Source organism: Microchirus variegatus (genome assembly GCF_963457635.1).
Source record: "Microchirus variegatus genome assembly, chromosome: 2".
In the NCBI taxonomy this organism is placed as follows: Eukaryota; Metazoa; Chordata; class Actinopteri; order Pleuronectiformes; family Soleidae; genus Microchirus; species Microchirus variegatus.
Genome location: NC_139803.1, coordinates 32,898,034 through 32,923,903, shown reverse-complemented (window position 1 = coordinate 32,923,903; position 25,870 = coordinate 32,898,034). Strand labels below are relative to the sequence as shown.

The 25,870-nt window shown below is 39.2% G+C and overlaps 3 protein-coding genes across 4 annotated transcripts in view; 1 reads left to right on the top strand and 2 right to left on the bottom strand.

The window, feature by feature from the left end:
• Positions 1 to 2,385, bottom strand: part of dcdc2c (doublecortin domain containing 2C) — a gene marked incomplete at both ends in the record, with an annotated part of 158,510 nt that extends 156,125 nt beyond the window's left edge. The window contains 4 exons of the mRNA XM_083906668.1: positions 204 to 335; positions 466 to 542; positions 1,911 to 1,956; positions 2,114 to 2,385. Coding sequence (XP_083762794.1) covers positions 204 to 335; positions 466 to 542; positions 1,911 to 1,956; positions 2,114 to 2,385 — 527 coding nt within the window. The remainder of the gene's footprint in view (positions 1 to 203; positions 336 to 465; positions 543 to 1,910; positions 1,957 to 2,113) is intronic.
• A 5,867-nt stretch (positions 2,386 to 8,252) lies between these two features.
• colec11 (collectin sub-family member 11) lies at positions 8,253 to 9,921 on the bottom strand (the record flags this gene model as incomplete). The annotated part of the gene is made up of 6 exons (XM_083902894.1): positions 8,253 to 8,662; positions 8,808 to 8,903; positions 8,984 to 9,037; positions 9,144 to 9,215; positions 9,610 to 9,681; positions 9,786 to 9,921. The coding sequence occupies 6 exons, from the start codon at positions 9,919 to 9,921 to the stop codon at positions 8,253 to 8,255; spliced, it is 840 nt and encodes a 279-aa protein (XP_083759020.1).
• Positions 9,922 to 13,055: 3,134 nt separating this feature from the next.
• The window catches only part of LOC310940017 (unconventional myosin-VI-like), a 34,883-nt gene continuing 22,068 nt past the window's right edge, over positions 13,056 to 25,870 (top strand). For both annotated transcript variants that reach the window (XR_014593061.1, XM_083904930.1), the window contains exons 1-14: positions 13,056 to 13,192; positions 15,927 to 15,960; positions 16,076 to 16,222; positions 19,401 to 19,470; positions 19,557 to 19,630; positions 20,067 to 20,196; positions 20,387 to 20,492; positions 20,578 to 20,633; positions 20,724 to 20,821; positions 20,913 to 21,077; positions 21,699 to 21,779; positions 23,568 to 23,748; positions 24,315 to 24,459; positions 25,679 to 25,836. Coding sequence is in view for 1 of the 2 variants with exons in the window: in XM_083904930.1 (XP_083761056.1) it covers positions 16,106 to 16,222; positions 19,401 to 19,470; positions 19,557 to 19,630; positions 20,067 to 20,196; positions 20,387 to 20,492; positions 20,578 to 20,633; positions 20,724 to 20,821; positions 20,913 to 21,077; positions 21,699 to 21,779; positions 23,568 to 23,748; positions 24,315 to 24,459; positions 25,679 to 25,836 (1,381 nt within the window). In the remaining variant the exon portion in view is untranslated. The remainder of the gene's footprint in view (positions 13,193 to 15,926; positions 15,961 to 16,075; positions 16,223 to 19,400; positions 19,471 to 19,556; positions 19,631 to 20,066; positions 20,197 to 20,386; positions 20,493 to 20,577; positions 20,634 to 20,723; positions 20,822 to 20,912; positions 21,078 to 21,698; positions 21,780 to 23,567; positions 23,749 to 24,314; positions 24,460 to 25,678; positions 25,837 to 25,870) is intronic.

Here is a 25,870-nt window from a genome sequence, read left to right as displayed (position 1 = left end):
TCCTCCAATAATAATAATAATACGTGGGGTTAATGTCAGCATATTTATCATATCCATCAAAGAAGTGTTTGCCAATGAAGTAGTCCAACTTCTTCCACTAATCATGTTTTTGTCATGTTTTAATAAATGTGTCTGAATAAAAAACATATAATGTTTCGGAGTCAGGACTTGAAAGAATGAATGCTAAAGATGCCACAGATTACCTGCGCACAGCACCAGTACGAAGACGCACCCTCTCGGTCACCATGGCTAAAACATTCTCCCATCGTCTGAGCGTGTGCTTTGGGATCCGTATTCGAGCTGGAGGCACCAATATATGCCCATTGGTGAAGACGCTATGGAACACAATAATGTGTAATAAGACACAGAGTGAACTGTATATACATGCAGTACATAGAACTGTATAACACAACAGGGAACAATCTTAACCACTTCAAATATAACCAGCGAGAAATCAATACTCACTTTATCGTGCAAGACTCGTCTGAAGTTCTCCTCCACCGAGCAGAAACTACTATTGTGCTGTGAACAACAGGCTGGATCTGAAATTGCTTGAATAAAGTAATAGATCTTTTAAACTCAAACTCTGATGTTATGATTGATGCAAATGTAAATGTATGTAATTTATGTACATTATGATTGACTGATCCAAATAAAAAAAAACTGTGGCCACACATAAAACAACTACTGTAAATAAAGTTTCAACTTACTCTGTGTCATTATTTTTCACAATTCTTTGATAGAGAGGAGTGATAAAATTAAGGACTGCACAACAATAACCAAATACAATGCAGCACAGCATTTATAGCAGTATCTAGCCTCTAGAAGGACATTTGCGTGACATAAGATGTCAGAAATATAAGTAAATACAACATATTAAATGTATTTTGTTGACTCTACACAGCATTAAGACTGTTTATTAGATACACCTGTTCATCTGCTTGTTTCCGCAAATACAGATAGCCAATGTATTTAGGCATGTAAACAATGTCTAAGTAATGTGTTGAAGTTCAAATATGAGGGGAAATGGTGATTTAGCAGGCTTATTATTTCTGAAACTGCTGATCTACTGAGATTTTCACACACAATCGTCTCTACGATTAAAGCCAGTGAGTGACTTAACCCCGAATTGGGTGATCCTGAGAGATTCTCCGTTAAGAATTCGTAAACATTGTAATCTTGCTTTTACGATGGAGTATTAGGGCCACATTGAGAAAAAAAAAACACAGACTTCGAGAATAAAGTCTTGATGTACATGATTCCTATCGTCTCTAAGATGTACGTGCATAACATGAACAATGACCAATTCCCATTGTTACACACGCCGGCAGTACAGCACAACTTTATTCCCCTAAATTTACGACTTTATTCTTGAAGTCTGTGATTTTTTTTTCCAATGTGGCCCTAATACTCTGTTGTATACCTATGATGTTTATACATGAAAATGTTTTTTTTTTCAATCGGAACAAAACACAGGAAGTCAGATGGACTTCCTGTGTTACACTCAACACATTCCGGGAGTCTCTCGCGACCCTAGCCAGTCGCGTCACACCCGGGCGTTCTGCTGCTTTTCATTGGCTAACAAAGCTGTCAATCAAAATGTTCTTCTATTGGCTTCTATTGGCATAACTCTCAATTACAAAAATAGTGATATAAAAGTGAAAAAAAGTAATTTCATACAAGAAAAAAAATACAAAAGGCACAGATTTTAAATACACTTAAAATATATTCTAACAATCACATGCGCCAGCTGTGAAAGCCATACAGTTACGTCGTATTTATACAATGACAATAAGGCTCTGAAGGTCATATAGGGGGTCATATTAATTCATAAGACACGAACAAAAATTTGCACTGGCCTCCCTCAATGATTGATTCAACCTAATTAAATATTGAAAAGGTGACTTTACCTGTTTTTTCTTACTCTCTGGCTTCTTGGTTGTTATCTCACGGTAGCTGGAAGACATAGCAAGCAGCCATAGGTTTAAAAAAAAAAAAAAAAAAGACTTGTAGTCCGTTTTGAATTAAACTTTATTGAAATGGAGACCGTCCACGCTGAATGTCAACAGTTCCTCACTCACACGCGCACACACACACACAGTGTGGTACCTACTCCAGCAGTTTAAACTGCTCGTTTCCGGCTGCCACGTACGCACGACCGTGTTTTAACTCCTCCAAGGTGCGAATTTTACGGCCCTGCACGGGAGTGTACAACTTTCTGACGGCTCCAAACGGAGCTTCTATCCCTGCGGTCAGAAAATTCAAAAAACTGTCAAAGCTCGACACTTGTCGCGGATTCACCGTCATTCTCCTTCCGGGGAAGTGGGCGTCTCCGTTCCTGTAGACGGTTATCGTTTTCGCCGGAGGAAAATCACTTACTGGCATTCTTTTAATATCGTATAATGACATTAAAACACTATATGAATAGAGGGTATGGTGTCCAAAAAAAAGTGTGCGCGCGTCAGTTGTCGTAGGTGCCTTCTGGAGTCTCTGGGAGATGTAACTGGAGAAAGCTTCGGTTACAGAAAACCATTAACGAGCAGCACCGGGAAACCCAACCACACTGTTGTTTGCTATAGTTTCTTCCTTTTGTGTGGTGCGGTTTAAAATGAACGTGGGGTTTGATTACAAACACACAATGCAAGCTGCCATTATAAAATAAAGTTATTAATACCTTTCGCAAAGTGCACTATGATGACTTGCTGTTGCATCCTGTGCTGGAATATAGTGAGAAGGCATTGTAATATGATTTTACTGTAATTAGACAAGGCTGTTCGGTTGCCCACATTACCATCAAAATCTAATAACCTACATCTCCAGAAAATTCCATCAACATTGGTCCTTGACCTCTTCAGTGATCAAATATACCAAGGTTAATAATGATTTTTTTTCTTTACTTTTGTATAGTGTCAGGCAACTTGCAAATTGCAACAAAGACTTTCTCTTCCAAAGAAACCACAAAAAACATTTTAAAGGTTTATTGAAACCAAGCACAAAATGTCTGCTGTCTGTGAGGTTTGAGGAAGTCCACTGCAGCTGGGATGACCAGGCCTCTTGTACCGATACCTCCTGTGCAGGGCCAATCAGCTCCCAGGATCCACCTAGACTCACACACGACCCATCTCACACTCGCATGCAGACACATACACAAAAAAACAGCAGTCATGATCCTGGAGTTGTAAAACCAAATGCTCGATACAATCAAAATGCTTATGTCGTACCTCCAAGATCTGCAACGCATTTAACAGAAGCCACACCATTAGCGACATGAGTGGGTGCCACACCCACAAGGTAACAAAAATGGCTACCACCATGAGGTACAAACATTTAAGACAAAGTGGAGTGAAACTGCTGCAATACCAACAGGTCAAACTAAAGTAAAAAAAAAACTGCCACAACCCCTGCACAAAATCGGACCCTTTCATTGACCAAATTTACTGAAACGCAACAAACCATGGTTTCTCAGGCCTGGTCCTGGGGAGCCACTGTGCTGCATGTTTCAGGTGTTTACTTGCTCCAACACACCCGATTCAAATAAATGGCTCGTTATCAAGCAGAACTTACTTACAAGCAGACCATTTGAAGCTGGTGTGTTTGAGCAGGGAAACATCTAAAACATGCAGGACAGGGGCTCTCCAGGACCAGGAGTGAGAAACCCTGCAACAAACTACACACAATTAATACAACAGTAACACAAAGTGGTCTGCATCAACCCGAATAAAAAAACGGTCACTGTAGTCAACCACTGACCACACATTAATGTTACCAACTTACACCTAAGCTGCAACTGAAAGTGACCCAACGAACATGGAGCACAGTTACTACAAAACAAAGGTCACAAACCACAAGTAAATAACGTAAACCAAGTACTGTAACCTAAAGTGCAAAAACTGAGGAAATGGTAAAGAGATACCGAACCTATCAGGATGAAGCTAAGCCTAGCTAATATTTAATGGCTTGCCGAGCTCGAGGCGACGTTAAATGCTGAACTCAGTGCCTCACTGAAGACCAGGCTTAGTCAACAGCAGGATTACCACCAAAAATAAGACAAAATAATAAAGCGGCTGTAAATCAGGTGCTCAAATGCAACGCTACCACAGTGAAATAAGAAGCCACTAACCGTACATACTAAATAGATTAGTTCACCTCATGGACGTCCAGATCTGGACCAATCTCGGAAGAGCCCCCAATTGTTTCGACCAGGCCTAGGAGAAAAACCTGAACACAACAAGAAGAAGAAACAGACTCCTTATTCCCAACTTCACCAGCAACAAGTAAAACAAACCACTTCAAAAGGTTTATTAAACCCAAGCACAAAATGTCTGCTGGCTGTGAGAGGTTTGAGGAAGTGACCAGCAGCTGGTATGATCAGGCCTCTTGTACTGGTACCTCCTGTGCAGGACCAATCAGCTCCCAGGATCTGCCTAGACTCACTCACACATGTCATTCATTCTAACACACACCTGCATCTCATCTCACACTCACATGCAGACACATACACACAAGGAAAAAGAATTACGACCCTGGGGTTGTAAAAACCCATTGAAGGCAATGAGGGGGTTTTTCGTTGACACCAAAACATCCTATTCATGGTAAATGTTCAATGGAATTGTTTTTTCAATCATCATAAAAGCACTTAATGTTGTCATTCTTTTCTTGGGCAATAATATATAAAATGCCTGAGTTCTGTGACAGCAAAATGTTGTATTTTATAAAAAAAATTGATGATTAGCATGCAGTATATCCGTGAATGGAAAATCAAATTTCATTTATTTTATATAAGGGAAATAATGCAGAAACAACATGATTCCTGTAACAACATTCACTAATAGTCACCATCAATTAAATAAACCATTACATTGATAATTTTAACCTTTGATGACATCATTATACTTTTCAGCTTACTGTATTCACTATCGATTGGTTTTGCCTTTTATTTATTACGAGTTCGAATTATATAGATTTATTTGTTTTGGAGTGTTCCATGTAGACATTTCTACGGTGGCCCTGAAGTACAAATCACCACTTCAAAAAGAGACAAAAACTCCAACAAACTGCAAATCACCAACACAAAACACAGTTTATTTACACAAGTACTTTTATGATGATTAAAAAACTATTCCATTGAATATTAACATTTTCAGATAGGCGGTTTACAAATAAAGCTAACTTATCGTTATGATTACTATTATGGTTAATATAATGATCATACAATATTAAAATAAAGTCACACCAGAATACCTGCAGACTCTAATTTCACTCAACATGTTTCTCTTCAACTCTAATTCACGTGTTCATCACATTTATCAGTAACTTTATGAACACATAGTGACAATAAGACAAAGCAGCCTCCCTGGGAATCAGTGATCAGTCACCTCTCCTCAATGAATCCACACAGCAGCATGTTAATACATCGATATTAAGTTTTAAAATAAATGCTAATGAGTGATGAATAAATAACTAAAACCTGCTTTGGTATATATATATATATATATGTAAATGTAAACGAAAACCCCTCATTTATTCACATTTCTCATAAAGTTTTCATATTGTACGGTTCCCTGACAGTAGCGCCGTTGCCGTGGTGGTACACGTCATTCTGGGAAATAATATTTGTCTGGACTTTTTATGGCCTTTAGGATTATGAAATTCCATGAATTAAAAATATAGAATATCGATAAAAGCCTATGTGGAGGTGTCTTGTGAAGACTTTTACAGACTCTTGGTGCTCAATGGGCTTTTTGGGCCCCGTGAGTATTTGTTGTTGCAGTACCCAGAGTGGCCACCATGGCAAAATTGTCTTCAAGGCAGAGTGCTATTTATTTATTTTATTTAGTGCTATTTCCAGATCTTATAATCCATGAGCAAAGTGAACAAGGTTGTGGAAGGGTTATACAAGGTGAAGGCAATTAGCCCATATTATCCTCAGCACCTCTGCATAACCTCCTTATAAATCTATCTATCGTATCTTTTAAATTATGTTTATTGAGTATATCAAGATTATTGAGTGGAAAAATGTGTATTCTTGGCTTGAATTTGTGTATTTCACTCATGCACCACTCATTACTTTTTGTGTTCATGAAAAACTAGCATGCCATTGCAAATTATTACCGGTTCTGTTGCCTGGAGACATACATTTGATTTCCATCATTTGCTATAAGCACTCACTAAAACATGAGCACACATTTGATATATCCACGGATGATATATTAGCCCATATGACATCAAATGCACAGTGTGATTTCATTTCATTCCGTTTCGCTCCGTATCTCCTTCTCACAGGCCTTTTTTTCTCACCACATATTATCTGGTCGTCTACTGTTGGACAGAACTGTCCACATTGTTTACCACAAAGGTAACCAGAGATTGCACCAACAATGGCACCTAATTGGTTTTGGCCAGACAACTCCTGGTCAATTAAATGCATAATTCATCTCAGCATTAATTATTCATCTCATAAGGGACCAGTTGTGGGTTTTATTAGCAGAACTGCGTCATGCATATTCAAATTCCTCATCTTGGAGGGATGCAAAATTATCTCGGCTAGGATGCCCATCCCCAAAAAAACACAATAGCAGCCAAGGCTGTGAGACAACTTCTATTAATCACACCACATAAACCACAGAGGATTTTTCAAAGAGGAAAATGTCACACTCACCTAAGGTGTGTAATGTCTTGTTTTTGTCACTCAGCATTGTACTGTCAAACAAAATACCAAGCGTAATTAATTCATTATGATCGTCTTCTATTCAGAGGATATGTTGTTTTAAATAATGTCTCAACTCTGTATAAAAATGAACATCAGTGGGTTTAACCTGGTGCCAAAGATTAATTTCAACATATTCACTAAAACAATATTGATACAAATCCAAGACAAATTAGTTATTCTTGTGGGCCTCTAACTGAGTGTCCTCCACCGTAACCGAAATGTGATTTGTGGTTACCCCAAGAGATGTCTCCAGTGTCTTGTCATGTGAAGAATCAGGGAGTAATGGTGGTGGTGGGGGGGATTCCCTTTGATTCTCTTAAAGGTCAGTGCCGCCCATTTTTTAAAAAATCTATTTTTGTATGGTCAGTAATCACTGAACACAAGCGCTTTAAAGCCAGACACTGGAATGTGGACGTTTTATGATGAGAGGTCACACATCTACACTTTGTTCAAACATTTTTGTTTGTGTGCTAAGGAAGGACATTTGTATCATACAGAGGGAGGATTTTTGGTTAGGATTTGGAAACATTCTAAGTATCTTTTCAATCATACATGCATTTTAAAGTCATTATAACCAAAAAAGACTCAATCTCAGCAATAGTACCTTTTACAGGACCAATTTTGCGGTGGATAACAACAGCATGTAGAAGCCATCTTCTTATCCTGCACATGAGGGTCACGGGGGTCACAGCTGGTGCCAATCTCAGCTGACAGGTCGCCAGTCCATCACAGGGCCACACAGAGACAAACAACTGCCTACGGTCAATTTGGAGAGTACAATTTGTGCCTAAATCTGCATGTTTTTGGACTGTGGGAGGAAACTGGAGAATGTGGAGAACATGCAAACTGCATGCAGAAAGACCCTTGTTCTTGTTCAGTGCTAACCGCCGCACAGAGCAAGCCTTAATGTTATCCTCCCTCCTTTTGTCATTGGATTAGGGAGCTTCTTTATTTCCTAAAACTGGAACAGCTCAGGTTTTCCTTGCAAGCTTCTTCTAACAAATTCTGGAAAACATGGGGGCCATTGAGAAACTAAGTTTAATCTCTATTCCAGAATGACCTTTGACCTTCAAGTGCCTTTGCCCTTTTTCAATGTACTTTTCTATTCTTGACTGGTTTTGTATTGTTTTTTGTTGTTGGTTCCGCTCAGTAGGTGGAAAATAATGCACAGACACCAAATCTCCTTTTCAAATTATTTGTGAAGGTTTATTGCTCAACAACTGCCATATATAACTTATACACATGTAAATATAGAAAGCATAGTTTATTCAGTTATCTGATTAAAAGCGCCAAGCTGGAACCAAAATTTGATTTCCCTACTTTCTAAGTAATCTGCAGCTCCTCTGCAGCATTTGCATATTTGCTTTGTTTATATTGCTGTGGCATGCTGGTGGGAACATTTTGGGGGTAAAAAAAGCAAAAGCTGTTATGTGAGTTAAGAAAATAAATAGCTAATAAGACTAATGGAACTACAAGACTTTGCACAACTTACACATCATTCTGTCATCATATTTACACATAAAAGTTCCCCCATATGACGGAATCAGACGCTGTCCTTGTCAAATTCACAGACAAAATACATGGTCGGGTTGCACGCCACGTCAGTCCACTCTCCAGACGCCACCATCTCAGCACAGTCTTCGTCGTCGTAGGCATTGTTGGGCTCTCCTTTCCTCCACTTGGTGAAGGTGGTCATGGGAGAGTGATCCACGTAGGTGAAAACACCCTCCTGGTCCCGGTCATGGATGCCTATGTAGACTCTGCTCAGACCTGCGTCGCTAATGTACCCCGCTATGGCCGCGTTGGCTCCCTCATCCTTGGGCATGGCCAGGTGCCCTCCCCTCGTCTGACAGTAGGCCTCAGCATCCTGGTAGCGTTTCTCCTCCTTCACCAATAGATAGACTTTACTGTCTGTCTCTTTTATGCCAGCAACAGCTGCAGGGGAGGGCAGTGCTGAAAAATGAGCACTTGTATTTCTATACATTTTACATTGACATGCCCGGCATTTTGCATTTCTATGAGGACAAGTGAAGGAAACATAAAGTCACATAGGACGTATTTAAATGTTGTTTTTGTGTAAAGAATGGTAAGATCATACCATTTTTAATGAATTTCAGTTCAGAGGACAGCTGGGCCACGAGAATGTCCATTTCTCCGATCATGTTTCTCATCGGCGTGCACTCGCATGGAACCCCTGATAAAGCAAACTCTCTAGATTTCACTACACGTTTAATCGTGCGACTTAACACCGAATTCAATGACATCATATCTCACCTGGCTCTCCATTAGGGCCCGTTGGACCTGGATCCCCCATTTGGCCTTTGACCCCTGTGATAGGAAATGTAATTATTCATAAAATATGAAATATACTGTAAATAAATGCATATAAATAAAACAGCAGTAGCATTTATACTTTTTGAAAAAATATATGAACCTTTCATTCCACTTGGTCCGACTTTTCCATAACGTCCCATAATTCCTTTATCTCCTTTAAGCCCAGGTTGTCCTGTAAACAAAACAAACAACATTTCTTAGTCCATAAATTACAGCTAATGAAAATAATAAGTGCAATTTCAGTATTTACTTCCTCTAAGGTATGGTAATTAAAAGGGATGAGTTTGTGTTATCGCTCCTGAAAGTTTGAGAACACCCTCTACTCCTCATTAACGTCTTCAGTAAACACTTGTCATGCAGCAGTGGATTCTCCAAATTTCCTCCCCTCTAACCTCTCATCCAAATGTAAACACTTGTCATGTCCGGGTGGCCTGTTTGTGATGTAACATCACATTATCAGCCAAGGCAATGGTCTTTACCCTAGTTTTTCTTTTTTCTTGTCTGCAAAAATGAGAACTGCACTGCACTTCTAATATTATTATATACAAATATTCTGTTTTCCTTACCCATTTCTCCAGGAGGGCCAATTCTCCCCGGTCTCCCCGGAGCTCCTTTTTGCCCTTTTTGTCCTGCTTCTCCTTTTGCAGTAAAAGACAGGAAATACCATCAGAAAAAAATAATAATGCCAGCTTCTATTCGTGTTCACTTAGCATCGTGTGTGTGTGTGTCGAGTCTTGCATGCCTTTGAGTCCAGGTACAAGGATCTGAACGGTGCAGGCCTCTTCCGCCAAGTGCTGTCCATGAGACGTCTGTATCGTGAAAAGACTCAGCACCACAGACATCAGTATCAGGGATGGAAACAGTTTCTCTCCTCTCATTCTTTTTACATAGGATGGTTCGTAGGCTATGCTGGAGAAAAAGGAGAATAGGAATGATAGATTTCACCGGAGAAAATGCAGTATTTTAGAATGGATCGGGCGTAAATGTTTGTCTCAGTCGTAAAACTATAAAGCATTCTCATATATTATTAAAACTCCAATAACATGCATCATTTATTTCCTTAAATAGCCAAGCGCCAACATTCAATTCAACTTCATTGTGTTTAAAGCCACAATACGAGGAAAACACCACAAAAACTTGTCCGTTAAATCATTTCATGCTTGATGCAGCACGACGGAGAAGCCACATCTTGAGGCAAATTCACCCAGACCAAAGACGTTATTCAGACTAATTTGTTTAGGTTTGGAAATGACAACAACTGGAGATGAAATAACATGTATTATTATTAGAAATGTGGATGGCCTACCTGTAGAGGAACTTTCCAGGCCGACTGGGAAAGCACTGGCAGCTTTCAAAGACTTGCAGGGAGCTGTGGACAGTGGTCGTACCCACAGTAACTTTTCATGTTCCTCAGCGAGAACCGCAGAATGTGTGTGATAGGACATTCATAAACAGTGCACAGATAGCAGCTGGGCCTCTGCAGATAATTGGCTGGGAAAATAGTCAAGTGATTGACAGTAGAGGGGGGCCTGATAAATGCACTGGCTTAACGTAAAACTCCACTGCATACTTATTTATAGCTGCAATTTTGATAATTTGAGAGGATAAAACAGTTGTGTGGACCTGTGCATCGATATCTCAGTATTACTTTTTCCGGTGGGTCGCCTGAACTTTTTAATAAAGCTGTTTTTCGTGGGGGGAACTTGTGTGGTAATAGTGCACCAAGCTGAATTAATGATAATGATAGGAGTACCGGTTCTCCTAATGAATTCTACAGGTCCGTGTAATTAAAAACAGCCTCCTCTTTTATTATCATTACTATTATTATTATTTTTTATGTGTGCTTGCCAAAAATGTGCTATATTTTGCAAAGTGCCACAAAGCACATCTGTCGCAAGGTTTCTTTTAATTAAAAATTAATGTAGCTTAAATAGAAAATTAACAGGATTAATGACAAGCAGGGGGGAAATACATGCAGAGATGTTTGGTTTGCCGTGGAAGAGGAGTAGGATTCAGTGACTAAACTCCTAAGTTTATTCTGAGAAGTTTGTGCTTAAAGCAATAGATAGTAGACCATGTTCAGGGCACAGCGTGGTGGAAGGATGTTATTGATTTCCTCAGTTGGGCTTACGTTCGTTTCTACAACACATTTGCTCTGCTGCCCCCTAATCACATCAGAAAAATGTGTAAATTGTTTTCTTCCCCGCTTCTCTTTCTCTAACTCTCCATATACAGAATGCTGTCGACTGTATGAAACACACTGACTCTGCACAAGCACCTCATGCACCTCCTCCCCCACTTGCCTGAAGTATCGCTTTGAGGAGTAGCAGAGATATTGCTGAGTGTACCCTGAGGCTGAAAATGTTAAGTTCAGTATTTGTCATTCAATTTAAGTAGTTTTTTTTTTCATCCTCTCTCCCTCTCTCTCTGTGCTGTATCCCATCAGAGTTGAGTCATCGTTTTCTGATATAAGAGTGCAAACTTTTGCAGTTCCAAAGTTAGATATGAAGAGAACGGAGAAATTATGATTTATACTCCGGGTTGCTGTATTCAGCTTTATGCCACTGTTATTTCCTCAGAGAGAACTGGCTCCTTGTGTGATAATCATCTCTCCAGAGCATCCTTTCTCTTTGGGATCTGACTTTCAAGTCGATCTGTTCTCACCCAGTATGGCCACTTGATGGTGCTATTGTCTATGTTAGTAATATTTGAATTAAAGAAAATACATGTGGATTTTTGATTCACCTGAAATTCTATATTCAATTCTAATAATAGAAATAAAGTTGTGTGTATCTTCTCATATTCGATTGGAAAGAGGATTGGACACTAACATCAGCATCTGATCAGTGGTCCATGTCTTTGTAGTGCAGTAGTTTCAATGTCGTGATTAAAAATAGCCAAATAAAATTGACTTTTAACTTTTGTGAACATTAATGTCATATTAATGTTAACAGTAATGAGATATACTTCAATACAGGGGTGTCAGATATCCTAATTAGATTTACAAACACAGTGGCTGCTTTTAGTGGTGGATTGGGTGTCTCCTTCAAAAATCCCCCTAAAGGTTTTATGTTACTAGCATTTCAAAAATTTATAACTCAAGGCCAACATTTGCTGTCTTTTCACTGCCACCAGTGAAGTTAATGGATGCATCCTCTACTGTACAAAAATAAATAGCCAACACAAGTACAAACATGAATAAATACATCTCTATAATGTGTGTCCATTATAAATACACGTGTTGCTTTGTTTTATATTTTGTTTCGCAAACGATATAAGGCCCCTAAAATTGCAGCAAAAATATTCTAAGCCAGCATCAAAACTGAAGTAAATAAATACATTTTAAATCCTTATTTTATATAAACAACTTTTTTTTTACAGAATAAACACAGCATATGAAAAATGTAAATGAGATACATCATACGATTTATATAAAGGTAGATAAAGGTTGAATAAGAGTAACGTTATATGGGGAACATTCTGGGAACCTTTGGAGAACGTTTACTAAAGGTTGTATGAAGGTTCTAGAAAAGTAACGTTAGGGGAGCATTCGGGGAACTTTCTGGGAACCTTTAGAGAAAGTTCTGTAAAGGCTGCATAAAGGTTGTGAAAAAGAAACGTTCAGGAAACCAAATGTGCAACGAAAAACAAACCTTTGGAAGACTTTCACAGGAGAACCTAGGGGGAAACTTTCAGGGAAAGGCCCATTAGACGGCCACGACCCACACTTTGGGAAGCTCTGCCATACAGGATATGTGTACTAACTGAGTATTTCTTACTTAATACAATACTACATGTACTTGTTATGTATGTTGTACACTGTACAAGTCGCAGTGTATCTGACACAGGATGTTACGAGTCGCACCTCAACGCATCTTCAGTGGGTGCACAGTCTGTCTGACGTCACCTGTGCTCACCGGCGGCGCGCGCGTGCAACGCCTCTCATCCGGACAAACAGCGTCCTGCTGTCGCTGCCGCTGCTTAGATCACCACGTCCTCCTGTCCCGTGTGTGTCCCGAGGACGGAGAGAAGGACAGAAAGACAGAACGAAAGAGAGACAGAAGGAGAGAGAAAAACATCCGTATGAGGGAGTTAAAACTTCTCATTGTCTCTCGGCGCGTACTTTTCACTCACTGAAGGATACGAGTCGTAAGTTTTTAAGTTTTCTCCTTTTGGTAATTAACTTCAGGTGTGTCCGTTATAGTGACGTTATAACATGGATGTGGACGTTGCTGTGCTGTGCTAACTGCTATAGTGACAACAAATGCCAACTAATATTGCATATATGCTGGATAGCTTCATGTATTGTGTTAGCTTTGCTGGCTTATTTATAATTATATCAATTCATTTCATCATCATTTTAACCTGACATAATTCAATATTAAACAGGTCTATATACAGTAGGCTCATTTCACATGTTGTCAAACTTTTTATTATTGTTTTATTGTTTGTTCTTAGGTCTATTAGGTCACACGTGTGTATGTTGTATTTGTTTTATTTATTTGTCTTTGATGTACAGCACTTTGTTTCAGCTGTCGTTGTTTATAAAGTGCTTTATAAATAAAGTTGGATTGGATTGGAAACTAAAGTAAAACATTTGCTAATAGTAGCAATAGTTTTCTAGTAGGGAGGTTATATTAGGGTAATAGCAGCTCATCCCTAATGCAATCTCCATAACAGTATTAATAGTCTGGTATTAAGGAGATAATGTTACTGCAATGTCATACCACTAATAGTCCAGTTAATAGCATATTAATGAGGATTTCTATAGGCTACAGACATTACAGTGTAATTCCCACCAATTGTTACACCAATAACAAGTCATTACCATATTGTTAATGCAATGTGAACTTGCTCTTTTTGTCCTGTACTCCATATATTCGGTGCCATTATTTCCTGGCAGTGAACAGGAAACAAGACGCAGGAAACATGAGGCGTGTTTGTGTGTCCTGCCTTGACTCAGAGCCTCGGTGTCCATCTATGTGTGCATGTGTGCATTTGTGTGTATGTGTGTCTTTGTGTTTCCTCCTGCTCTCTACAGTAGTTTTCCCTGAGTTTCACAGTACATGTGACACCTCTCTCATTTGCATTGTCTTGCGACCTCACTGACTTTAATTTATAAGGCCGAGATCTCAACCGATGTGTGTTACCTCGCTGTCTGGATTGGGGTCAAATGCTAAGAGGATTTAAGGCCGCAGTGTCGTTTACTCGCAAGGGATTGTCTCTGTATTATTGAAAGCAGTGAATGATGCCTTCACATGGTGGTGTTGACGTTTGGGCTGAAGGCCTATGCTGGAGATATTGTCATTAAAAATGAGCGGAAACTGTGGGAAAACTGAATGATAACTGAGTTTTTTCATTCATTTATACTACATTATATAAGATGGAATGTAAAGTGTATCAGCGAGAACATATGGACATTGCTCCAACCATGGTTTTATGGTTTGGCAATAGAGTAGTTTTCCAGCTTATATGTTTATCTTAAAGGATTTTCTACCATCTGAGCTTGTGAAAGTGAATGACTGATGTTGATTTGCATAATGTGTGCTGAGAGAAGTCCACATTGTGCGCTGAGAGAAGTCCACATTGTGCACTTGCCAATTGTAGGTGTGTTGACCAGACGTAGCAGTAAACATATAAAATATAGATAAATATAATTACTGTGAGTACACTAAAAGCCACCTGTTGCTCAGGAATAAATAAATGGTTGATGCATCTTATTAATGTAACAAAGAGTTAAAAATGTTTTTGAAAAGTCATCTGACATTGAAGAGAAAAATAATAAATAAATAATCAATCACCTGAATAACCCTTGTTAACAAATACTCAAAAGATGGAAAAGATTACGGCTTGATGTACCTGTTGAACTTCGAGTCGTCATTGAGGAGATGTCCTCTCTGACATTTGACCTCAATCAGGAAAAGATAATTGGATACGAAGCATAACGTCACCACTTTTGTTTTGTGGAATATGTGAATATATAAATATTTGCCAAGATGATGAAACATGAAAACAAGGCTATGCCATTTAATTGAAGAAGTCTTGCTAAGGTATTTTAGTTACTGTGACTGTTTGTAGTAGTTTGTGAGATACCCATCCAGGTGTTTTGCCTCAGATTTCCAAATTATGCTCAGATTTAAGACAAACAGATTTTCTGACCTTGAAGTTGGATATGAGACCTGAAATAATGCTGCTTTGGGCCTTAATATGTGCTATAACAGTCTATGCTTCCTTTAACTTAGACCCCCCAATGTTATATTTGTAGCATAGCCTCAGATTTTGCTGCATCACTGCATAATCCAAATAATAGTCCAATGGACCCAAGGTAGTCTGAATGGTATGGTTAGACATGTCATGTCAGGTCACTTTAGGCATGTTTTTCTCATGCAGGATTGCAGGAGTCTCTGAGCAGGCGACTCCAGTTCTGTTATATGGTCATGAAATACCTTCTTACAAGATTAGCACTAGAAATGAAAGGTTAATGGAAAGCAAAACATAATTGAAGTCATACAACACAATCATAGTATGCAAATCCAAGATAAAACCCATTATAGATCAATTTGTTTTGTAGAATTTAACTTCAGAATATATTAGTTCTTTATTTTTAGTCTTCTTGTCAGGTGAAAGATGATATTTAAAGCTAAATGTTACATTTAACAAAGATCTTGAAGGGGAAAGAAAAAATTTGGAGGGATACGGGAACTTGCTGCTGTGTAGATGAGGATTTAAAAAAAAAGTTGCAGTAACACTGACAAATTTCCTTTGAAAAGATTTTAGTTGGTTCAATCTTATATTAGAAATGCCTGCATTATTATGATTATGATACATTTCCACCCAAGCAGCTGTGAAGAAAAGGTCTAATACATGTTGTGTTGTCATACAGGCCTTGGGGAGTAGGCTATGGATCCATGACTTGAGTAAAAATGCAAAACTATTTCCCTCTCCTTTGCATAAATTTATATACCACATGTGTGTTTTCCTCTTATTCATATTGCTCCTCTTTGGTTTTCCACCACTGCTTCTTTCTCCTAGTTGTGACGCTGCCCTGTTTGAAGGTAAGCCATGGAGGATGGGAAGCCTGTGTGGGCGCCGCACCCCACCGACGGGTTCCAGCTGGGCATGATCGTCGATATAGGAGCCGACGCACTCACCATAGAACCACTGACCCAGAAGGGCAAGGTGGGTAATCTCTCACACACACAAACTTGTTGAGGACACATCATTGACATTTACCATCACAAGTAAGTGCCTAACCTTACATTTAACCCTGAAAAAGCCCCTTAAAGTTGTGGGGCCAAGACAAAAGGTCCTTACAAGGTCAAAATGTCCCAACAAAGATATAAACACACACAGCTATTTTCATTTAAAGGCAAATTCCGGTTGAGAACTGGTTGAAGGTAGCAGGAGCAACAAGCGTTAGTGTTGTTTACTTGTTTCATAGGGCTTTGCAACTTTAAGTAAGAATTGCACACTGAATAAGTATGTCACATACAGTGGATGGTGTCACCTATAATCCCAGGACGATTTTGACAATTTATGAAAGAATTACAAAGCTGTTGTGTTATAGTTTCTGGAACCACATCACGCTCTGTCCTGGCTGAGTCAAAAAGGCGTGAGCACTGCGATGTTCAAAATGTGAGAAACATGAGAGACCACATGTACGGGGGCATGAATAAATAAAGAGTGCAGCAGCAGGTGTGTGATAGTGTTGCCTAGAGGCAGAGCTGCTCATTAGGAGGTAAAGGCCACCTGTTACACCTGAGCTGTCATGCGTCTGTACGCAGTAAGCAGGCCACTGATGTTCACAACAGACCTGCACTGCAGCAGTGCTCTATGTTTATATTATGGTCGCACCACAGCTAGTGCAAAGGCCTTTTCTGAAATCAAGACATTTTGTCAGCTAAAGCTAATTACACTGTATTCTGGTGACACAGTGATCACCAATCGTGCGTAATGGGTCCTTTGCACAGCAGCCTTTTTGACAAGTCACAGCAGGAAAATTGCACAGTGTGAATAATCGAGTTAAGCATGGTTGAGTTCCATTTAGCTTCCTGGGTTTCATGCTTCTTCAGTGGAACGCTGACGTAGAAGAAATGAACACAAAAAGATGTCTGCAAAAATGGCCTTAACCCGAACTCAAAAGCAGCTAAATGGAATTCATCCATTCATCCATCCATTATCTACCGCTTTATCCTCCACCAGAGGGTCACAGCTAAATGGAATTCATCCATCCATCCATCCATTATCTACCGCTTTATCCTCCACCAGAGGGTCGCGGGGGGTGCTGTGCCTATCTCAGCTGACATTGGGCGATAGGAGGGGTACACCCTGGACAGTTCGCCAGTCCATCGCAGGGCCACATAGAGACAAACAACCATTCACTAACACTCTCACACCTACGGTCAATTTAGAGTGACCAATTCACCTAATCCCCATATTGCATGTTTTTGGACTGTGGGAGGGAGCCGGAGAACCCGGAGAAAACACACACACACACACACACACGGGGAGAACATGCAAACTCCTTGCAGAAAGGCCCTTGTTCCGAAGTTGTCCCAAACAGGCCTCGAACCCAGGAACCCAGGTCTTCTTAGTGCAAAGGCAAGAGTGCTAACCACTACACCAACCGTGGGCCCTAAATGGAATTCAGACTGAGTTCATTTTTTTTACCTCTGCTAAGGAGGTCATGTTTTTGGTCATTCTGCTTCAGCTGGGAGCATCGTAACTCAGAAGGTTAAATGCAGATTTGGATCGATGTTATGGCCCTAAAGAAGAAATTAGTAAATGTTGTCAGTGATCTGGATATTGATCTAGATTCGGGGTGTATTGACTCTGTGGGAACCTGAGTTGCCTTGGCTGAGGTTTGCACTCCCTGGGCACTTTCTATGACTTCATCAATACATCAATACATATTCAGGTGTCCCAGTAAGTCACTCTGCATGTACTGCACATATACTACTGAAGTCATACTACTGAAGAATCAATAGTGCGTACTAAATGGCCATGTGAGTGTTTTTGTTTTAATGTTACGAGTTACATCTGTTTTACTAAGCTTTAATGGGGTATTCATTACATTTAATTATGTAAGGTTCTGCAAAAGTCAGAAAAGCATCTATTGGAAACTTTTCCACAGGTGCCACATTGTAAATAAGCTTTAACATATTTTGTTCATCATAATCTGAACCTGTGGAATCAAAGGTGGATTGGGAAAAAAAGCCTAACCCCATTGATGGATAATTGCACAAAATTAGGCCTGTGTGCTCCATTATATGATTCACAATGAAAGATGTTTTTTAGGTTTTACTACTCTCTTAGCTGGAGATGATTTGGCTGGCTTTGAAGTGAACCTTACATGGAAAAGCTTTGAATGATAATCATCAGTTTACGCCCCATTGCATGGCAGCAGCTCTGTTTCATTCAGTGAGGGAATGAAAGGCCCATTGAGTGTCTTTTTATTGCAGCGCTGAGCTCATTAGTGCCTCCTCTCTGTACATTGCCCACAGCCCCGTTGTCTTTTCTTCTTTGTCAATTTTATTGCCGAAACATTTCTCACATGGTTATTATTGTGGACAGGCATGTCCACATTGAACCAAGGTATTGTAGCGGACACGCAAAACAGATTCTGTTTATGCTCACAGGCTGTTGGTGGCAATAAACCATGCATCACATACACACACAGAGGCAGTGCTATTGATATAGGGAGTGTAATGAATATGTAAATGGTGTAGATTTGTGTTTATGATATTGATGTACTGTATGCTGTTGGGAATAAACCCACACAGTGTGTGTTGTTGCTTCAATTTTTATCTGATTGTCTCGCTCTGACGCAGCGTCACTAAATCTCCCGAGCCTTAAATGTTTGTGTTTGGTTTTTTTTGTTTACAAAAAGACCATAACTCGTTTGGTTCCGCCAAGATCAGCACAAAGCACATCATCTCTTCTGCACACAAACACACACACATACATATTATTCACACACTTACTCACTCAGGTGTTCAGATCCTGTTGCTCTCCCCTACCAAATTATTCATTATCCTGCCATGTCTCTCCTTGTTTCTCGCACAGACGGCTTGTTCCATTGAATTTATTTTCATTAACTCAGACAATGGAGTGAGAATATCAGTAACTAATTCAGCCTGGGAAAACGTTGCACCAGAGCATCATCACTGTGATCTTTAAGCATGATGAATGTTTCATGTTTATGCATCCTCGCTTAGCTTTTTACGACGTTTAATGGGATGCTAATAACGTTTTGTTTTTCCCTTTAAACCTTTCAAACAATAACAAGTGAATAATTATTAATACATTTGCACTTGATGTAGAAAGTGGCATCTGTTAACAGTGGTTTCTGTTACAGACCTTTCTTGCTCCTATGAGCCAAGTCTTCCCAGCAGAGGATGATGTCAACAAACTTGTCGATGACAACTGTAAGTAGATGTGAAGATTATTGCAAAATGTTGTTATTCTTCACAGTGGCTATTTTCATTGTCGTGTTATTTTTCCTCTTTTTCAGGTTCCCTTATGTACTTGAATGAAGCCACACTTCTCAACAATGTTAGAGTGCGCTACAATAAAGACCACATTTATGTATGTTCTCTTCTTCTCTTTTTTTTTACATTTACTCATGCAATGGCTGAAAGCCATTACTATCAAATTGCATCATAAGATATACAATAACAAGTTAGAGGACAGAAGGTGAGAGGATCCCAATCTTTGTTTTCCCTGGGGTAAAAAGTACCAGGTGGTAAAGAGGGAGTGAGAGTCAGCTGAGGGTCACAGTGTCAGACAAGGAAAACCCAACTCCGATCCCTCCCAGTCACTTAGATACTTAGGAAATGAAGGACAGCTGGTAGATGAGAAAAGAATGACAGGGAAACCAGTAAAGGTGTGTCTCAGTAGCCTCCACTGGGCTCATTTTCGCCTCTGCAGCCTCATTATTCAATTATTCACGTGTTTAGAAAATAATATTTACTTTCTTTAAATGCTGAGACACTGACTATACTTGTGTGTTTGTCTCTTACAGACTTATGTGGCTAATATCTTGATAGCTGTGAATCCTTACTATGACATCCCCAAACTGTATGGCCCTGATACCATCAAGTCATACAAGGGGAAGTCACTGGGCACGCTGCCACCCCACGTTTATGCTATAGGTGAGTGCTTGTACGCTGTAAATCGCATTAGATGTACTATACTAAACAATATACATATATGTATGTATATATGATGTATACTTAATAAAACAGAGATAATATATTACATTTTAAAGTGTTTTTGTTGTATTTTTGTGCATATTTATCTTTATTTTGGAGTATACAGTAGTAATCAATGTTTACTTTTCAGCTGATAAAGCCTACAGAGACATGAAGGTTCTCAAAATCAGCCAGTCCATAATAGTCTCTGGTGAATCTGGTGCTGGAAAAACTGAAAACACCAAGTTTGTCCTCAGGTACGAACTCACTCATACAATGAAAGAACATGTGTATACTGCTTTTTTCATCTTTATATCTTTCATCCTCGTCTTTATACGACAGATACCTGACCACAACATATGGAAGTGGTCAAGATATTGATGAGAGAATTGTGGAAGGTAATCTTTCAACACACTATAATCTCAAATGTTGTGTTTTTGGGGGCAGTGTGATGCTGATTTGTTTGTTTTTCGTGTTAATTTCCACAGCAAATCCTCTTCTCGAGGCCTTTGGAAATGCAAAAACTGTCCGGAATAATAACAGTAGTCGTTTTGGGAAGTTTGTCGAAATCCACTTCAATGACAAGGTAAAACAAAAAAAAGTATACATTTATTTGTCATGTATTAAGAATATAAGAATCTGCTCTTGATGCTCAGTGTTTCTTTGTTTTTTTCCAGAACGCAGTTGTGGGTGGATTCGTGTCCCATTACTTGCTCGAGAAGTCACGGATTTGCATGCAAAGCAACGACGAGAGGAACTACCACATCTTCTACAGGCTGTGTGCAGGGGCGTCTGAGGACATCAAGAAGAAATTGCACCTGGACTCTCCAGACAGCTTCAGGGTCAGTGGACTCCAGAGTCTGGAGTGTTGTTGTTTCTCACGACAAGAACATACTGTATTTGATTCTGTGTTTTTCTAGTTTTCGCTTGTGTGTGTGGGTTTGTATGTACACAAGGTTCTGTTGAAGCCCACTAGTTTTATCCAATCATATTGTCCTCCCAAGTGAAATAAACCTCTCTCCCATTACAATTTTTTTTTTTCACAATTGAATTTTGTCCCGTTTCATTGCAATTATCAACTCAACAAGGGCAAAGCCAGCGAGCATAGAGGCCTTCATTCCCAGACGTTATTTCCCCCTCACACTCTACACAACAACAACATTTAATGGAACAACAAGCGGCTCAAGCTGTTCCTTTAGATGTTTATCATGGTGTCATTATATCAGATCCCTGAGGTGACACCCACATCCACAGAGACAATTAGTTTATGCCATTCACTACTAGTCAGCTGTGGAGCAATATTAGAATGGAACAGAATAAATTATTTACATGATAAAATCAATTCAGATATCCCCAGTATGCTTTTATTGTGTCTGAATCTAGTTTATTTTAAAACTAATTATGTTTCAATGTTTTTTTTTTTTTTTTAAATATATATATGTACTTTTATTTTGCTGTTGCAGTACCTGAACAGAGGATGCACCAGATACTTCGCCAGTAAGGACTCTGATAAACAAATCATGCAGAACCGAATGAGTCCTGAGGTAATGTTCCATTTGTTTTTGGATTCATTACCTACCCGAACCAAATGTGGTTTTTATTCTCACTTTTGGGTTACATTTGCATGTTGTTTTATAGTAAACAAAGCCAGAAAATATATTGCACCATGATTATTTCTTACCCCCAAAAAATAATGAGTAAGCACTCGACTGAAAGCAAATCCCAGACTGTATCTATGAAAACAGGCTACAAAGCTAAAAATGATATGCAGAAACTGGTCATTCGTACTATTTTATGTAAAGAAAATGAGTTCAAGTCTAGTTATGATGAATTATGTATGACGTGAAAAGAGCCAAGGCGCCGTCGAGTTGTGCTGCAAAGCCTGTAGGAGGCGTGTAATTAATATCATGAAACAATTAGAAAAGTAAATGTGACAGGTTGCTCTCTCAGGGACTAATTAGACATGTTCTTTTCGCTCCTTGTTTTCCTGAGAATAATAACTCCTTTTATGTAAATCAAACTTCCAGGTGACACAGTGGTAAACAAAGGGAGTTGCTTTTGTAAATGGATTTACTCATCATGGATTCATTTACCTGAATATTTTAAAAGAAGTGTTAATAATGAAGCTGAACTTTTCCTTAAAAGCTAATCACAATGTCTGACTTCCATACAATAAGAACTCCACATTGTGTTTATTTGCACTGAAATATTATTCATCACCCTGAGGTTGTTTCTGGAGATTTAGGGGCAGATGGCCCTAGTAGCTGTTCCCTGGTATCAGCATTTTTATATATACAAAAATAATCTTAATCTTTTGAAAAATTTGAACTGGAGGGCAGATTCAATTTGTTTCTGTGATGTAGTTATTTTTGCCTTATTTTCTATTATTTGTGCTTAGCTTTTTTAGTGGTGATATAAAGTAGCACTTGTGCAGAAGTCACAAAAATAGATAGTACTTTTTGCTTAGATGTGCTCAATAAGACACACTATATTGCATATTCTTATAGCCTCTGTATATACTGTACTTTTTAATATAATAATGAAAAAAGCAGCCAAAATGCTCTGTGTTCTAAGCGTCTGTAAGCTGTATGATTGTATGTGCACTGTGTTACTACCACATTTCTAATGACATTATTTCACATCTCTCTGTCCTGCCACATGTCCATGGTTACTGTATATAGGACAATAAGGTGATTTTTTTTCCTTATAAGAGCTTTGCGCTCGCTGCTCTTTATCCTTAGCAGATTTACTTCCTGTTGTTTTCTGTTGTGCATGTTTCCTCTTCTCTGCATGTGTCTGGGTGGGAGTCGATGACTGGATGCTGAATCAGCATTTTTTTAAATGAAAGGCTGCACAATTACTTTACATCTTCCCCTCATCACAATCAATATTTGTTGAAGGTTTCTACATATTATTCTGCAGACTTGCTGTCTTTGTCGAAAGTGATGTTAGAGAAGTTTGTTCCTGACTGTACAATAAGTGTAAATGTTCTCTTTATGACAGTGTAATCGTTTCAGTTAGAATTATGCAGCCATTTGTGCGCAGTATTACTCAATCTGATAAACTGCATGCTTGTCCTTTCTGCTGCCATCATCCCTGATATACTGCATAACTTAACATTTCATTTTTGTCTTTTCTTTAAAAGTATATAGTTGTCAAGATGTGTGGGGGTGTGCTTGCTTGTGTATGCTGCTGGTGGAGGCATTTTTCATTTCTAATGTGTGTTTTTTATACATATTTATATTCAAAGACTGCCTTGTTTAAATAAATCATGAACTCTTACACTACCAGGTTCTCCTACCACATCTAACTCTCTATTATGTCTTCTGCAGCATCTGAAGGTCGGCGCTATGAAGGACCCTCTCCTTGACGACCAGGGCGACTTCAACAGAATGTGTGTGGCCATGAAGAAAATTGGTCTGGATGATACGGAGAAGCTCGACTTGTTCAGGGTGGTTGCAGGTGTTCTGCATCTGGGCAACATCGACTTTGAAGAAACAGGGAGCTCCTCGGGTGAGGCAGAGACTGTGGTGGGAAAATATCGACTAACATATGAACATAATTTCAGAGATGATCAATACTTTGCAACGGGAAACATGTTTAAGAACTTTTAATGCAGATTTCTTTTTCAGTGCAGTAGTGTTGCCACAGCATTTATTGCTACTCATCTCAACAACCAGGTTAATCAATGCTATTCTACTGCCATGAATAAGAACAATTTCACTTCCTCAGTGCTATAGGATTTTTCCCCTCAAAAGACCATCACAGCAGAATCGGCCACCCATTAAAATCAACCAAACAAGTTGCCATTAGTTAGCACATTGATTTCTACAGCACAGTTGTATGCTTTTTGAGTAAATCGTTGAAGATTAGACCTGTGTCCTTCGATAAAAAACACAATTTAGTCTCAAGCAGTGATAAAAAATAAAAGCCGTGGTACCTTGGCAGCCAAATCTTTCAGTTCTTTAAAGCCACTGAAAGAAAACTACAAACAATTAAAAAGAAAATATAAGCCTCTTGTATATCTTCAGAAGTGAACATGATATTGATTTTTGTTTTTTATTGACTGTGCATTCCAGGTGGTTGTGTCCTAAAAAATCAATCAGGCCAAACTCTGGAGTACTGTGCAGATCTGCTTGGTCTGGACCAGGATGATCTCCGAGTCAGCCTCACTACAAGAGTCATGCTCACGACAGCAGGGGGCGCCAAAGGAACAGTTATCAAGTAAGAGTGGGATGGAAGGCTTGGTGATGTTTATATGGGGGGAAATTATTTAAAATTGTACTTTCTTTTGCTATTATTTATTAAAATCAATCGACTGAAGTGAAATAATGACTGGCAAGTTCATGATGTTTGTAAAATAATTAACCAACTGGAATTTTAGCAGCACTGCCTCTGAATAAGCAGTTGTTCATGTACTTATCGTGTCTTCATATGTCTTTATTATGCAAAATTATATGATTATTTTCAGTATAAGTGAGAGAGAGAGAGAGAGCAGATGACAGATCTGATTATTCACGGTCTAAAATAGCAGTGGTTAGGTTAGCTACCTTTCCTTTGCATGACTAAATATTGTTGTTGAATGAGTTTGGAGCAGAATATGGCAGAACTCTGGCACTGCTGTGGTGATGGGGCCTGGTTTAATAGATAAATATTTCAGGAAGGCCAGATGCCGGCCTGGCCTGTAAGTCTTTTCTCCACATAAATAATGAAGCTTGTATCTTAGGAGGCAGGCGAGCATGGCCACAGTACAGTAAAGGCCTGGTGTCTGGGGAGCAGGTGGAGCTAAGGGGTCCTGGTTTTGTCATTAAGCTCCTGTGTTACCCTGGGAGGCTGAAGGTAGCATACAGGGAGGTGGAAGTGATGGTAGCAAGAATGAGTATTTATCAGGTGTGCATATGAAAGACTGTAACTAATAAACATGCCTATGGTTATAATTTTGATTTTCATGTATTTTCAAACGCTTATTGCTTTAACCCATGGTGACGCAGAAAAGAGAGTCACAATGTACATTCTTCTTGTTTGTGATAGATGTGTTTTTCCCCTTTGGTGAGTTAGTGGGTGGAATATCAAAGGGAAGAAAACGAGTTATCATAGCAAAAAAAATAAATAACCATCATTGCACCCGGAAGAGCTGAGCTGAACTCTGGGCCACTGTGGATCTGCACTTTGTCTGTATCGTCAACCCCTCTAAATAATTTAAAATAAAAAGTGTTGAAGTGTTAGAGAGCTCAAGGTTCACATTCTAGCTTTAATACTTCCTTTGGCTTTGAGGCCCTCATTTTATAGTTATCACCTAGCTTGGAAGGGTAATGGCACAAGGCAGCAAAATTTATCACATTAGCGAAGTTTAACTTTTGCTGCCAAAATGAGGGACTTAAATGAGGCCTGGCACGTCCCAGTTATGGACTCTTTCTCTGCCTCACTTTGTGTGTCCTTCCAGGGTGCCTCTAAAGGTGGAACAAGCAAACAATGCCCGCGATGCCTTGGCCAAGGCAGTTTACAGTCGACTCTTCGATCATGTGGTCAAACGAGTGAACCAGTGTTTCCCCTTCAAGACTTCCTCCAACTTCATTGGAGTGCTGGACATCGCTGGGTTTGGTAATTAAATACAATTAGTTTTCTGTAAAATGTT